Source organism: Haliotis rufescens, unplaced genomic scaffold (genome assembly GCF_023055435.1).
Source record: "Haliotis rufescens isolate VD_foot unplaced genomic scaffold, xgHalRufe1.0.p SCAF_3, whole genome shotgun sequence".
NCBI classification, from domain to species: domain Eukaryota; kingdom Metazoa; phylum Mollusca; class Gastropoda; order Lepetellida; family Haliotidae; genus Haliotis; species Haliotis rufescens.
In genome coordinates this window covers 20,753,332-20,769,722 of record NW_025964001.1, presented here as the reverse complement: position 1 = coordinate 20,769,722, position 16,391 = coordinate 20,753,332, and the positions used below count along the sequence as shown (strand labels likewise).

Here is a 16,391-nt window from a genome sequence, read left to right as displayed (position 1 = left end):
CTTGGTTTATTCATGTCATCATATCCCAATTGCGTAGATCTATGCTCATGGTATCAATCACTGGTTGTCTGGTCCAGACTCGATTATTTACAGACTGCTGTCATATAGCTGGAATATTGTTGAGTGTGGTGTTAAACAACAAACAAACAAAACCAGTGACACCCGCAACTGGTGTGTCTGCACCAGAATGAAGTCCTGGTGCTGACTAGGCCCCATTCTCTGACTGTGTACCTTGTCACTACCATCATCCATTCAGATGTTACCAGGGCTGCTGCCAGACTATCCTAGTGCACTGCTGTCATGCTTATCTTCCAGGTGCCACCATGCATCTGTCTGATCTCTACCATTGACAGCTTCAGGTTGTGTAACAATGGGAAAAAACAGCACTTTGAACTGGTGTATAGCGTCTGATACACACCCTGATAATACACAAACTCAGCTCTGTTAGGTTCATTATTTTCCTTTATGGCTTTATGAGCCACAGAAGAAACAACTTGAAGAGAACGATGAAAGAGAGTTTTTTAAGTCATTACTTATCTCAAACGATGGTTTTCACTTTTGTCATCATAATAAAATCTGACTTGTTTCCTCGTTCACATTGTACTTGTTGTATCACCTGTGATGGTTTTGTCATCCACAAGTTGCTAGGGGATACAGAAATGGCCCCTGGCTATCCATGCTTGTGTACATTATATGGAGGACTACATCAGCCAAAGAATGGTCACGTGTACATAGGTTGTTATCACACTGATTGCCTCTGTGGTGTGGTGAATACAGCATCTGCCTGGAGAGCGGAAGGTTGGTGGTCCGTATCCCCTTCTCAGCAGTGACAGCCTCATTGGTCTAGTGGATTGAGCGTCTGCCTGGAGAAAGGTCGGTGGTTCGATTCCCTGGTCACATCATATCAAAGAGACCCGTGAAGATCCGGGGTAGAATAGGTCTTCAGCATACCATGCTTGCGGTCAAGGGTGACTATGCTTGCCATAAGAGGCAATTAACAGGATAGGGGGGTCAGGCTGGCTGACTTGGTTGATGCATGTCACCGTATCCCAATTGTGTGGATCGATGCTCATGCACTCGGCATTAAGGGGATAAAACAAGGTCTGTTCATCTCAGTATAATGTGTGTGGGGTATTCATGTTAAACTTCAGGCATGGTATCTCAGTGGCCTAGCACTATAAAACCAGCATCAGTCTGGACTAGTACAAGCAGCCACACACACATGTGCATACACATTACTATAAGAAGTACAATAATCTCGAATGTAACATTGAACACAATTTCACCTCACTTTTAATCAAAGTATGTTCATTCTTGATTTCAATCGATGGTTCAACTTGCCAACAATCACGAGCGATGGATGGTATACACCTGCAGCTACTGGGGCCCTTCCCACAAAGTGATCTTAATGCTAAGATGATCGTAACTCCCATGGTTTAACATTGGCTTATGATAGCTGTAGCGCTAAGATTGCTTTGTGAATGGGGCCATGGGGTACTCTTACTCCCCATGGTCCTTTGTGTTGTGGTCTAACTTTGCTCATTGGCAATCTGTACCAAAATGTATGTTGTTTTGTTTTATAGTTAAACATTTTTTTATTTACTTCGTCATTTATATCCTTAGGACAGCTAGGGGTTACAGCAAATATTTTGGGAATTGGGACTTATCTGAAGTTCTCAGATGAATCCCTTCAAATAAGTCAAATTACCAGTTTCTAGTGTCAAGTCACAGAGGTAATACTCTAAGGATCTCAAAAATGTATTTGTGGGAAATGTTCTGCGCACACTTGGAACAGCTCCACTTTTATAGTCAGCTTCCAGCACTTTCTACACAGTGCCAGACCAGTCAGTGTCACTTGAACATCACAGAATATTCCACGTTTCCATAATGCTTGACATCCATTCATGCTATTCCAGATGAACAGATAATTTGAGCAACTAAATGTAATAACTTCCTCACCACTGCTTACATTAAATGGTACTACATTAATGAAAACTAATCATTGTCCAAATACAATGCAGTGAACTTCTACTGAATCTCAATAGAAACAATGTAATACACTAACAGTCATTGCTTAACAATAAATTACACTGCCATGTAACAATATTCAGATATGAAATGCCCTAGTCATAATATGGCTGACATACTGTCAAGGTGACTATAAATCTCTCGCCATCCATCACACTTCACTTCAGCAGTAAGACAAAACATCTTCATTGCACAAATGTTAACATAGGATTGATGTGACAGTGATAGGAGTTTCCAAATCTGCAGTTCTTGATGAAGTCATAACAAGGATAGCAAGGAGAAAGTTTTTGGAAATATTCTCATCAAACTGTCCACATATCAAGCCACTTGTGCCAAGTTTCGAACTTCGTGGCATTTCTATCAAATCTTGTGATATGCACGGCAGTAAACACGGCAGCTATCACTGCTGGTTTATCAGTTACAGACTTGAGGACTGTATATTGTTGGCTTACAGAATAAAATGTCATTTATTCAGAGCCCCAGGGTAATTATTTGATAGAATTGAACAAGCTAAATCTTGATAAGATCTCAAGAATAAGTGTTGTTGAATTGGTAACATTTCACACCAAGGACCCTGAGTTCAGTGCCCCACATGTGTAAAAATCCTATCTGAGGTCCTCAGTGGAGTGATAGGGCTGGAATATGTTTGAAGCTGCATAAAACACTTGCTCACTCACATATTATTTCAAAATAGGCAGGCTGGTAGGTTCATAGACTTTGCTTTTTTATTTCAAAACCTGCAACTATTTTGGAGAACTGCTGTTTGACATATGTTTTCATGTTTGTTCTGATTCGTGAAGATATGCTCAGAATAGGTCTTCAGCAACCCATGTTTGTCGTAAGAGGCGAATAATGGGATCAGGTGGTCAGACTCGCTGACTTGGTTGATGCATGTCATTGTATCCCAATGTCATGGATTGATGCTCATGATATCCATCACTGGATTGTCTGGTTCAGACGTGATTATTTACAGACCGCTGTCATAACGCTGAAAAACTGCTGGGTGCGGCGTTAAACAACAAACAAACAAATAAACCACGTATGTTCTATTTTTTTCCAGTGAGAACAATTTACTACAAATATGACTGGAATCATATTGTTAAATCTGACTTTCTTGTTGCATAGAACTTTTATAGAAATGTGAACATGGTGAAGAAAAATCTTTGATTATATGACTCATTATATGACCAAGCTACTCTGTCTCAGGGGCGGTCGGGTAGCCTAGTGGTTAAAGCGTTCGCTCGTCACGCTGAAGACCCAGGTTCGAACCCCGACATGGGCACAATGTGTGAAGCCCATTTCTGGTGTCCCCTGCCGTGATATTGCTGGAATATTGCTAAAAGCTAAAATCACTCACGCATTACTCTATCTCAGAATACCCACGGAGTCATCAGTAGGAAACATGATCTGTCCTGATACTAACCCGATCGGGTGGTCAGGCTCACTGACTTGGTTGATGAGTATCATTGAATCCTAATTGGTCGGATTGATGCTCATGATGTCAGTCATTGGATTGTCTGGTCCAGATTCGATTATTTACAGACCGCTGGAATATTGCTGAGTGTTGCGTTTAACAACAAACAAATTTAATGAGCTTATGAACGTTGGTTTCGCAGGCATGTGACTAACATCTCGACCAAAGGGAAAGCTGTATATCGTGTAAACTTCACTTTCAAAATATATTTGTATGTAATAAATACCAAGCTCTTATTAGGATATATATGATTAACTCTTTATCTGTGGTGAAATGTTTTTCTGATAGCAATGTTACCAGTATCTGAATTCGTTGCTAAGTTTTCAATCCTCACTGGCTTTCTGATAGATGAGGAAAGCGTGTGGAAAGGGAGGCCGTTTTTCTTGACTTTGCAAAGTTTCTATGCCATGTACTCACTGCCGTATAGTTGAGTGAGAGGTGGTCTATGTGATACCTCACAGACACACTTTCCCATGCACACCGACACAATTTATCATGACAGGGTCGTGGAGGTTTGCAAGAAGTGCACTTGGGATGCACCGAAAAAACACTTGCAATTGTTACTTTGAGCACCTGTGTCTTACACGCCGGGTCAGCTTGAGAGGCTGCAGCATGCTTTATACATGGTCCTGTCTAAATACTTTTCTTTGGAGCCCTGAACTAGCATGAATGTTATCATAGTTGTGTTGAGCTGTAAGTCAAGAGTATGTTGATAAATAGACGTCACACTGGGTCTTGGTTTGACACACTGCTTCAGTTTTATGTTTGCAAGGGCAGGATTTAACTACTAGACAGTATGTAATGGGGGACTCTAAGCTAAAGGCAATTGTTGTCAGGAGTTATGCCTCCCGAGCATGTCTCTGCATTGAGAGGAGTGGGAGAATGCTACCATCACCTAGGTGCAGTCAAACCCTGGACTCTGTGAAGGCTAATTATAGGTCCATGGTAGAGGAATATTGCCAGTTGACACTGGATGTGAGATATAGCAAAGCACTGCCATTATATTGTGTTGCTATCGATATATATATTGGAAATTTGATGTTTGGATCTTGAAAGGGAGGTTACTCTTATTCTTTATATTGGAAGGCGATATGTCGTTTGATTATTAAGTAACCTTCATATAACTGTGGTGTTGTTTTTTACTGATTCCCAGGGTACATAGGATGCATACTGGCCATGACTGATGGTTCTGTAAGCTTATGATGTGTTCAGCGTCTGTACGTCCTTAACTGACTTCATCTCTGAACCAGCTGAAGGGATGAACCAGATTGATTAAGATTATATTTCATGGGGGAAAAAATAGTTGGTGTTTTCCCATTGATAAGGATTATATTTCATGGGGTAAAAATAGTTGGTGTTTTCCCATTGATTAGGATTATATTTCATGGGGGGGGGGGAAATAGTTAGTGTTTTCCCATTGATTAGGATTATATTGCATGGAGGGAAAAATAGTTGGTGTTTTCCCATTGAGTAGGATTATATTTCGGGGGGGGAAATAGTTGGTGTTTTCCAATTGATTAGGATTATATTTCATGGAGGGAAAAATAGTTGGTGTTTTCCCATTGATTAGGATTATATTTCATGGAGGGAAAAATAGTTGGTGTTTTCCCATTGATTAGGATTATATTTCATGGGGGAAAAATAGTTGGTGTTTTCCCATTGATGAGGATTATATTGCATGGGGGAAAAATAGTTGGTGTTTTTAAATGATTTTTTTTTAAATTGTAAAGTATCTTTAAGAGTTTCCTATTAAAAACGCCACGGTCTGGTAGTCCTAAACTTGTATATGGTTTGTAAACAGTAAACATGGTAAATTAAATACAGTATATTTATACAGTATAAAATATTAGTAAGATTCAAATTTTAAAAATCCTCAAGAATCTTCCATGAAACCTCGAACAGCTGAAACTTTATGAAGATGAATTGGGCCATAATGTGACTTGAATTTGTTCACCATATGGAATTGAAAGAATGAGTTGTTTTAACTTACAAAATATTCCATTGTGGAAAATGTTTAAGACATAATCGTTTAGTATTAGACTCCACTGTTAATAACACTCCAGTTACTCTTTGAATGTACATGGTGGGCAAGAGTGCCCTGGTACAATATTGTCACTTGGTTTGAGTCTGCCAAACATTTCAATTCTATAATTTTCAACAAAAAAAAAGCTTGGCAATTTTGCTGACAGTTTTATTAAAATAAGTTCTACTTGCCCCTTCAAGCAGGCTGAGGGGGCGGTCGGGTAGCCTAGTGGTTAGAGCGTTCGCTTGTCACGCAGAAGACCCGGGTTCGATTCCCGACATGGGTACAATGTGTGAAGCCTATTTCTGGTGTCCCCCACCATGATATTGCTGGAATACTCACTCACTCAGCAGGCTCAGTAAGAAGAAGCTGAAAGGTAACTGATGGATAGAGTATGACAAAACTCATCGAGCCCTTGGTTCTGGTGAATTCTTGAAACTGCTTATCATTCTGTTTTAACAGATCTCTAGAAAGGTAATTTTGTGAGGAGGAAAACAAATACTTTAAGCACACAATTTCTTAGAGCTCTTCATCTTTCTCTTTAGAAACCTCACCTTCCTATGGTTTACTAGAAAACTGGTGCGCAAGAAGGACTTGAGTAGGTCATGTAGCTTCTGTATTAACAAAAAACGTATTTAACACATGTAAACATCATTGAGGAAATTGTAGTATCATTGTATTGTACATGAGAAAGAAAGGACATGTTCTTTGAGTTAACATTTCCCCATTCTTAATCAATGTCATCAGCAAACCTCACACTTGACCTCTGGCGATGACGAGCGAACACGCTCCTCCCCATAGCTGTTGTACTATACACCAGCAGTTTAGAGAATTTGACAGCATGGTCAAAGGACATAAACTAAATTATACCCTGACAACTGTGTTTTCATTGACAAAATTCATCAATTACCTACTCACAGACAGCCAGACAGACAGATTTACTCAATGAATACAGAATCTGTATACCGTATTCGACGTAATAAGCGCCCAGGGCGCTCTCAAAATTAGAAATAGGGGGCTCTGATTAGAATATTATTTTGGTGAAAAAAAACAGAGTTGAAAGATAAATTTCATGGTTATGCTGACAGCCTGAAATGTTTATGTACGACAGATATATTTTTCCAGAATTTTATTGCTCATATTTAAGGGTGCGTATTATACGCGAATAAATTAGTCGTGTACATTGATCAATCTGAAGGGGTGCTAATTGGGATTGTTCACAAGCCAATATATCAGCAAATGTCACCGTGGGCGCTTATTAGAGCGGGGCGCTTATTACGTCGAATACGGTAATTGAAAGTAGCTGGGTATGTGCATCTCAACGTTTCTATTTTTGTCCTTTAAAATTAGACGTCGATTGACCATTTGACCAGGTAAGCTTAAGATACTGCACTTCAGTTGTTCCTCACGTATCAAGGCACCATTTAAACTATAGACATTGCACGATTTCAGCTCAGATATGCATGAGGACAGTTGATTGGGAATTTCCTCCTCTGCTGGTTGTAATAGAGAAATAAAGACCTCTTTAAGATAGCCATGCTACATTTTAAACATAACTCAATCCCCAGTCTTTGCAGTGAAGAGGGGAGAAATCCCAATTATCCTATCCTTTGTAAGAGGTGACTGTATAGGGAATACAAGCCGTGTCAAAATGATTTATAACAATAAAGACATGAAATGGCTGAGGAGACGTGTTTGTAGATGTGCAAGGTACATTTCAGCACTATTTATCATAATATTAAGATGGGGGCACGGGTGGCCCTGTCGTCCAAAGTCTGCTGTATTTTGTTGTGCAGGGAATCGTTCATTTAGCATGCCAGAAACCTGTGAAGGTGGGTTCATATCCTGGCTAGCCCTGCTTGTTTCTAGGTTTATCAGGGGGTGGTCGGGTAGCCTAGTGGTTAAAGCGTTCCCTCGTCACGCCAAAGACCCGGGTTCGATTCCCGACATGGGTACAATGTGTGAAGCCCATTTCTGGTGTCCCCCGCCGTGATATTGCTAAAAGCAGCGTAAAACCATACTCTCACTCACTCACTCATGACTCTGTCTCAGAATACCCACGGGGTCATCAGTAGGAAACATGATCCGTCCTGATACTAACCGGATCGGGTGGTCAGGCTCGCTGACTTGGTTGATCAGCACCATACCCATGCTGGTGGGTTTCATCCAAGTGGATCACACCTAAGACCTACTGACTGACTTGCTGTGTTATAACTGAAATACTGTTCAAAGCAGCGTTAACCCCAACTTACTCACTCACAAAAGACATTGAGACCGTTAGGAAGATGTGGATGTGTACAGTGTATGGTATGTTTCAGCACTGGCTTCAAGTGGTGTAGAAGACATCCGTCCTGTGATGGAGTACTACAGCCAGTTTGACAACCCCCTCGAGATGTTCAAGGAGAACCAGAGGAAACTACAGGTAACATCCTCCACTTCTTCAGCTAGGGTGGCGCAGTAGTTGGTGTGTTTGCTTGTTATGAAGAATTACCTGGTTTAATTCCCCTAGGTAAAATGTGTTGCATGTTCTTCATCCTTAGGTCTTGTAGGTGTTCTCCTTTGCATCTGATGAGGCAATAACACACTAACAGTAACATTTGTAACATTATAGGTGTGATCCTGAGACACATTAAGGCCGTAGTTACAAATGTTTGTACAGTATCACTTGTCCCAAACTTTATTCAAATAAAACTGTTTTCTATAAAAAAAATATCCAGGGGCAGGGCCCCCCCGGCTGGCTACGGCACTGCACATTACCTCTGCTGATCAAGGGTTTTAATGCCGGTTTGCCCGGATTATATTTCTAGTTATGTCAGCATCATACCTGTGCTTAGTTATGTGTTTCGGCAAAGTGGTAAGCATTTAAGACCTGCTTCTATTCAAGCTTTCCTCCACATCAAGCTGACACTCTGTGATATAAGTGGAATACTGTTCAAAGCAGCATTAAATCTACCTCACTCTCTTCGTCCTTAGGTCATGTAGATATCCCTCCTCTCCATTTGATGGGACAAGACCAATATTTCAACTAACATTTGTCATGTGTTTGAACTAACTTGAGAGTTGTGTCCCTTAGACACATTAGGATCTGCTGATCATGGCTTCAAATCCCAGAATCTTCTCAATTATGATCCTTTATCTGTCAGAATTATAAGTTAAAAAGTATTGTATTGACTTAACTATGTGTCCTGCCCTACTAACCTGACATTCCAAGATATGGCTGATGTACTGTTTACAGTATGGGTTGTTTTACTACTACCTTTGACTACAGACAGAATTGTATTCCATGAAGACATTATTGTGTGGAAAGCTTCTGTACTGTTGTTTAGGGGTGGATAGTGGCAGAAATTCCTTATTGCAATATGTTGTTGCAATACAACGTGCTGTATTGCGATACGGTTTGCAGTATATTCAACTTCTGCTTTGTAACGATTTTACCGAGATGATTTCTTAAGCCAAATGTTTCCAAATAGATGCTTATCCACGTTGTTCAGCAGAGCCTGGAAATCGGGGTCGGGTTTATTATAAATTTAGTTTATTCTCAACAATTACCAGTGCTATATACAACCTTTAATGGAAACTCCTCAAGTGATTAGACTGTATCGTGAAAACCAGTTTAGGGCGATTGGTATCATGATGTTTATCATGATATGTATTCACAGACATTTTTGGTTGCAATTTAGCGGAAGACTGGTAACACCCCGCACCCCTACTGTTGGTAGTAATGGAGGTATTCAGCGATTCCTGCAGGTTTTCTGGGCTAAGATGTGTAATGTTGTGGAGCTATCTTTGTGTGTTTATCTTGCTGAAGTGGTAATAAATTAGTTGGGCTCATCGAGTGTATCAAGAATCCATTCCTTCTCCAAAACATGTTGTATGAAAATTCACCAGAAAAACTGTTAGAAAGGTAACAAATAATTGTTTCCAGAGCATCCTTTATGTAGAAAAGAACTTGCTACCCAATATTTATTGCAACTCTTGATGACTTCATAGTATTACCTAATAAATCAGGTAGGGAAGTATTGCCAGAGTAAGGTGGCCATTGAAGGCGGTCTTCCAGCTGCTGCTGTCTGACACAGGGCTTGTAGAGCTGTTTATAATACTTCCTAAAGGTTTGTCATAACATAAATCAGTCGTGTGCCTTTGTGATTTATCCAGTTGCGATAAACCCTGTCATGTAATCTCCTTCTCACCACCCTGTACCTTCAAGTTCTTCACGGAGGCATTTACAAGATCTGTAGCAACTGAAGCAACTTGTTAAATGCTGTCCACGCTTTGGGACAATAGAAAGTTATTGCTAAGAAACATGGTGTAAAATGTTAAAGAACAACAAAGGTTATCAGCCAATGGAGACAGATTATGTCATTTATTTTGTTAGGACGTGAAACTAAACGTGAAATAAATCATTTACTAGTGAAGGACTTGTTGAACGATGCTGTTTTAATGTTGAGGATGTCTTGGTGTTTGGTTGTTCAAGGGTGGGGATTTGTGTGTGATCAAAAAGAAGCATGACAAGTCACAAAGGTGTATTATGCATTATTATGACAGTTTTTTAAATAAAGATGCAAAGTTGTTGGTTACATAAATATCAAATTCCATCACAAAAGACCCATGTTTTTTTATTAGGCAGTCTCCTGTGAAACAAGAAATAGATTTGTCCAACCATTGTGAATAATGTACGGTTACTTTGACTACAGTATATCAACCTTCTTTCAGCTTGTTGAATAATGTATCAAAATTCTGACAACATGACATGGACAACAGGTATCTTACAGAAACACTACACCTGGACATGAGATCTGACATGTAAGAGGGGGGCACGGGTGGCCCAGTCGTCTAAGGCGCCGCGATTCGCTGTGCAGAGTTGCGTCCCTTGGGCACGCCAGAAACCTATGATTGTGGGTTGGAATCCCGGTTCGCCCCAATTATGTTTCTAGGTTTGTCAGCATCATACCCGTGCTCGTAGGTTTCACCGAAGTGGTAAACGTCTGAGTCCTGCATCACTTCGGGCTTTCCTCCAAAATTAAGCCGACACGCCGTGATATAACTGGAATACTGTTAAAAGCGGCGTTAAACCCAACTCACTAACTCACTCACTGACATGTAAGAGTGCTGCAACTATCCTTGGTTTCGGTTTAATATGTAGCAATTTAAATTGTAATAAAGGTTATTTGCCACATTTCTATTTTGTTTTCAGGCAGAGCAAGAAAAACAACTGATGATTCAGCAGGATCAACAAAAGAAGAAAGTGGGGTCTTGGGGCCTGAATCCATTCCGTAGATGATGATGTGGATGATATAAGCCAATCACATCAAAGGATATTGCTGCAGCACTATTACTACCAGGATGAATATTATATATCAAATGTGTGAAGGAGTTATAAATACAGGAAGTGTTCAAGGTGTGCATGAATTGATGGCAGGATCAACTGGGAACTTGAGTCTGCTGCCATTTTCTAAATTATTGTGTCGGATGTCAAATAAATTCATTGGCTGAAGGAGCGTTAGTAAGGGTGGTCTTCTCTTGGGGAGTTACTTCCATACATCACATACTTCTGTCTCAGATTATTCAGTACTTACTGTGTTACTTAATCATATCAGCATTGCATGAACTAAAAGTGTAACGATATATATCAAACTTTTGATGTTTTGCAATTGTTTGCCCTACAATTGTACTATATCGATAGAAATTTAAGAAGCCAAAAGAATTGTTGATGGTATGCATAACAATCAATAGTTTCAATAGTCACAATAAGTTATGAATAAAACATAAATATGCTGAGAAGACTCACTTTTTACACATGAATTTTAGATGTGTCCTGTGTTACTTAGCAACAATTAAAACAACTTAATATTAGAGTTACTTCCTTTGGGTTTTAGTAGAGACAGGGAGGTAAATGGCCGACTTTGACATTGTCGACAATACTTTATTTATTTCTATCACATTGATTAATATAATTATCAAGCCTAAAAGGTGGTTTAATACTATCTCAGTACTATTGCAATACAATTGCAATTGTAAAAATAGCCCCAGTAGTCGTCCCTAGCATCAACAGCAGATTTGTAGGCCGTTAATGATGTTTTCAAGAAATAAAACAATTTTTTTCTGGAAATATATCATAATACAAAACACTGGTTCCAGCATAAAGTTGGTTTCACAACAGTTGTGAAATAGACTGGACCATCTTTGCCACCAAGGTTGTGGAACTGGATGCAGAGTTGTATCCCTTGGTATGATAGGATCCGCTGGTTGTAGTTCGAATCCCAGATAAAGATCTTGTCAGTATGCAAACATCACGAAAGTTAGTGGATTGCAACCTTTTATGTATAAAATTTGAATGTATTGTTTTGAACAATATCTATCAATGTGAATTTTTATATTATTTTGTTAAATCAACTATAATGCTGGCATCATCATGCCCCTTCTTGTAGTCTTGCTTCTGACGTTGGTGGGAATGCGGGGCGGGTCACAACTGCTCTCACACACTTGTTTGCGGTTCTGTTCCTCACATTCATTTTGTGTGATACCATTTCTCCATGTCCTTGTAATGGTACGACTGCCATTTTTTCCTCAATAGCTTTGCACATTCTCATTTGGCCGAGGTGATAAACATTTTGTCTTAAGATTTGGAACCGATAAAGTAAGGCAGAGGTTTTAAATGTTAGAATCATAATAATTTAGTCAGGACAAGGGAGACCAGTGTCCGTGAATGATTATACAAAACCAGTAAAGTCAGCAGGTCTCATCACCAAATTCAGTTGTAACCCTCATGACAAGCAGTCAGAGACAACAACAGTCGCATCCTGTTGTCTCGAACTCAGATGTATTGAATCCTCGGTTGTGTTGAATTCAATGTCAGGTCCTGGCAAACTCTATTATATTTGTCACTTTTTTAACCCAAATGTGTTGAGTTCCCAGTTGTCTTGGAATTCATACTAACGGGATCGGGTGGTCAGGCTCGCTGACTTGGTTCATCATATAATCCTAAATGCGTGGATCGATGCTTATATTGTCAATCACTGGATTGTCTGGTCCAGACTCGATTACTTACAGACCGCCGTCATATAGCTGGAATATTGCTGAGTGCGGCATTAAACAACAAACAAACATTTTGAACTCTTGAAAGTGTAAATGAAGGTAAAACTTACCCTGATGTACTTACCATATAGATGTAATAGTGCACGTCTTAACAAAGGGTTACCCAACAACGGTAGAAACTGGCACTAGTCCTGTAGTCCTTGTAAACTGCCAAATAGTTATACCTTAAGAAGTAGCAGGAATTTGCCATTTTTAAGGGTTTTGCTATATGTTATCATTATAGGGACTAGTGGACTAAAACTGTTAGTTTCTACCGCTGCCCAAGCACCTGAAATGCCAAAATCTCCTAGAATTTCTGCATTGTGATTTGTATTGTCTAATGACATAAGTGTAGGGTGACCAGTAATAATGCTTGCGTCCCTTGGGCACGCCAGAAACCTATGATTGTGGGTTCGAATCCGGGTTCGCCCGATTATGTTTCTAGGTTTGTCAGCACCATACCCGTGCTCGTGGATTTCACTGAAGTGGTAAACGTCTGAGACCTGCATCACTTCAGGCTTTCCTCCCATATTAAGCTGATATGCTGCGATATAACTGGAATACTGTTAAAAGCGGCATTAACCCCAACTCACTCACTCACGTCATAATGATAGTTGATACACTTTGTCATGAAATTGGTTGAATTTAGTAACTTCCTGACATTCAGTTCAAGTATCACACACCATCAACCAGGTATCTGTTCGCCCTTGTATTGGAACACAGCAGCATGGATACTCAGCCTGTGCCAATAACCTTTGGAGTTGACCACCCCCAACTTGGCATTCGGCATCATTTGCAGTAGGCAGGTAGGTGTTCACCTATGGTAGGACAGCCTCTATGTTGTGTGGATGAGGTCAGAGGTGATGACTCATTGTTTAGTTCCGGTATATGTAATAGATATTTAGTTGTTTAACAGAGTGCTATGTGTGTATGTATGTATGTACATATATTGACTGATTACTGCCTGTGATGAAATGTTTATGAATGACTACTAAGATAGAAAATAAAAACAATTTGTAGAACATGTTTATTGTTGTTTATTTGACTTGGAAGAAATCGTTACATACAGGTAACGGTCACATTGCACCAGGTAATCGTTGCCATGGAGTCTGGTGTAACAAAGACACTGTACCACAATGTTCTACTCAAATACAATTGCTAAGGAGGTACATGCACATTCAGTGAAGAAGTTGTACTGCTGATATGTGCAGAAAGTGAATTCCATTGTGATGTATGCTACGCACATTAAGTGAAGGAACACCTGATTCTTTCATTTTACTATAGTTAACCTGTCGTGGCATGACACATTAACTATAGTGATATCTTCCATTGCAGATTAACTATAGTACAGTAATATGAAAGATATGGGTAGTCCTTAACTTATTTTTAGTAGTATATTTGGGCCAGAACTTCCAGTCCCTTGATGACCACCTCTAAAAAGGCGCTAATGGTATAAGAGGTGTGGCCCTCAAGGTTTGTTCTCCCTGCAGTGTTTTATTGTACGATAAACAACTCCCACAAGTTGTTTATATCTTATATGAGATATCAACATTATGTACAGCCTCTTTAAGGATGTTGATACAAATCTACAAGCTTTAAAAATGTTTACCCACATTTTAATAATGATGACTCCCTGAATAGAATCAGACCTCAGAAATGTCTGACAAGTACATTTTACCAACAGGTGTGTTAAGTTTTGTATTTTCCGCATATTCTCACAATCCTCATGTTGATTATCTGTAGCTTTTCTCCCAATACTGATTGTCATATCTCTCCCACATTTGGATGCGATTGTCCGGCCACTGCTTTTATATGCTTTTCCTATGGGAAACGTCTTATAAGGCACTTCCCTCTCTAAAACAACACCCTCCAAGATATGACATCAAGTTGCGAATTTTATTCGAATCTCCAGAAATGACGTCATGATAGAATAATGTTTTATCATGAAATAAACAGTGCTTCGTTCTTTTTCATTGTTCTTTGCGATTTACCATTTGGTCACAGATAAGGATAACTGAATTAATTTTAAACATATGTCCACTGTGAACATAAGGGTAACATCATGAATTGTTGGAACTGTCAAGAATGTTGCAATTCCATTGGTTAATCCATACCACGTGACAAAACAATACATTTCAATGTAGACCCCCAACACAGACTGAACTCGATTATTGACTCATCACATGATCAGTATTGACATGTCACGTGATGAATATTGACTCATCTGCTATAAAACCAGATGGCGTCTGGTACTAACATTTCACAGCTCTCAGCTAAGTTGCTGTACTGAAGCATAGGAGGGTTTATAGGCTTCATAAACTTTAAGCTGATTTTTGGTATAACAAAAACGAATGATTACTCTTGACGAGGTCAGTATGGAAAAACAAGGACCCTCGGTCAGTCCACCTTAGGGGTGGGGTTCAGCTGTAAAAGGCGACTATGCTTGTCGTAAGAGGCAACTAACGGGATTGGGGAAACGGGTGGCCCAGGTGTCTAAGGCTCCGCGATTCGCTGTGCAGAGTTGTGTCCCTTGGGCACGCCAGAAACCTATGATTGTGGGCTTGAATCCCGATTCGCCCCAATTATGTTTCTAGGTTTGTCAGCACCATACCCATGCTCGTGGGTTTCACCAAAGTGGTAAACATCTGAGACCTACATCACTTCGGGCTTTCCTCCCACATTATGCTGACAAGCCGTGATATAACTGGAATACTGTTAAAAGCGGCGTTAAACTCAACTCACTCACTAGCGACCCTTACCACCCGATTATGCTAGTCGCCTTTTTCGACAAGTATAGTTGCCTCTTACGGCAAGCCTGGGTTGCTGAAGACCAATTCTTACCCGGATCTTCATGGGTGTGGTTTTAATGATATTCAAGAAAATGGTATAATTGGATTTTTTACTTTACTTGCAAAGATCACAAAATTATTGAATACAACAGTTTCATGTAAACATACTCGCAAGTATTATGAGCAGTATGACAGTCTTTATGGACAAAATATATTAACTATATGTGAGAATTCTTTTGGCCAAATCAAAATCAAGTGAATTTTGTTTCATTGGTTGAATTCATACACAGTGATGCTTGCATGGTAACTCATCTTTTTTATTCCACTGGGAGCTGCGAACACCAGTTGGGTGTGTTTGTATCTGACATCACCTTGGTTGCACCAAGTTATAAACAGGTTTCAACTACAAGCAGCAGATTGTCTTTAATGGCAAAAAATTGCTGCATTAAATTCCATTTTCTCCCTCGCAATACAACATGAAATCAAAAAGCTAAACTGGGAATGATTAAATCACAACTATGCACTATCAGCACTCTTAATGTCAGTTGTCATTACAGGTAGCACTTACCTGTCGGACAGGTAGGAGGACACTGTGCCCCCGACATATTGATCATTCCACCTCATCAAACAACTCCCCATTTAGTATTTCATGCGCCGTCTCCTAAGTAAATTAAAAACATCCATATATAGCCAATTCTGGTTGGAATAAAGAAGCGAAAGGTTATGCAAAACCTGCGTGGGAGATGGCAGTGTTGTGTTGCAGTCAACAAACAAAGGAGGAAGTGTGTCGTCAAGATGTCTGTTTTGAAGACCGGTGAGAATTAACCTCTGCTGCAGTCATAGACAACAGCAGTCACTGTTTCATATGATCCACATCAATACTGTTATCAAACGCTGAAACTCAAAGGGACTGCAAAGCATGAACAGCCGAGAAAATGTAAAATGAGAAAAGCTGACAATGGAGAACGATTGGCATTCTTCTAACTTTGTGAAATCATTTTTT

At 39.7% G+C, this 16,391-nt stretch overlaps 1 protein-coding gene across 1 annotated transcript in view; it reads left to right on the top strand.

Moving 5' to 3' along the window:
- Positions 1 to 13,623, top strand: part of LOC124137073 (mitochondrial import inner membrane translocase subunit TIM50-like) — a 43,991-nt gene extending 30,368 nt beyond the window's left edge. The window contains exons 9-10 of the mRNA XM_046503219.2: positions 7,844 to 7,947; positions 10,720 to 13,623. Of these exons, the coding sequence (XP_046359175.1) occupies positions 7,844 to 7,947; positions 10,720 to 10,806 (191 nt within the window). The 3' untranslated portion in view covers positions 10,807 to 13,623. The remainder of the gene's footprint in view (positions 1 to 7,843; positions 7,948 to 10,719) is intronic.
- Positions 13,624 to 16,391: the final 2,768 nt, after the last annotated feature.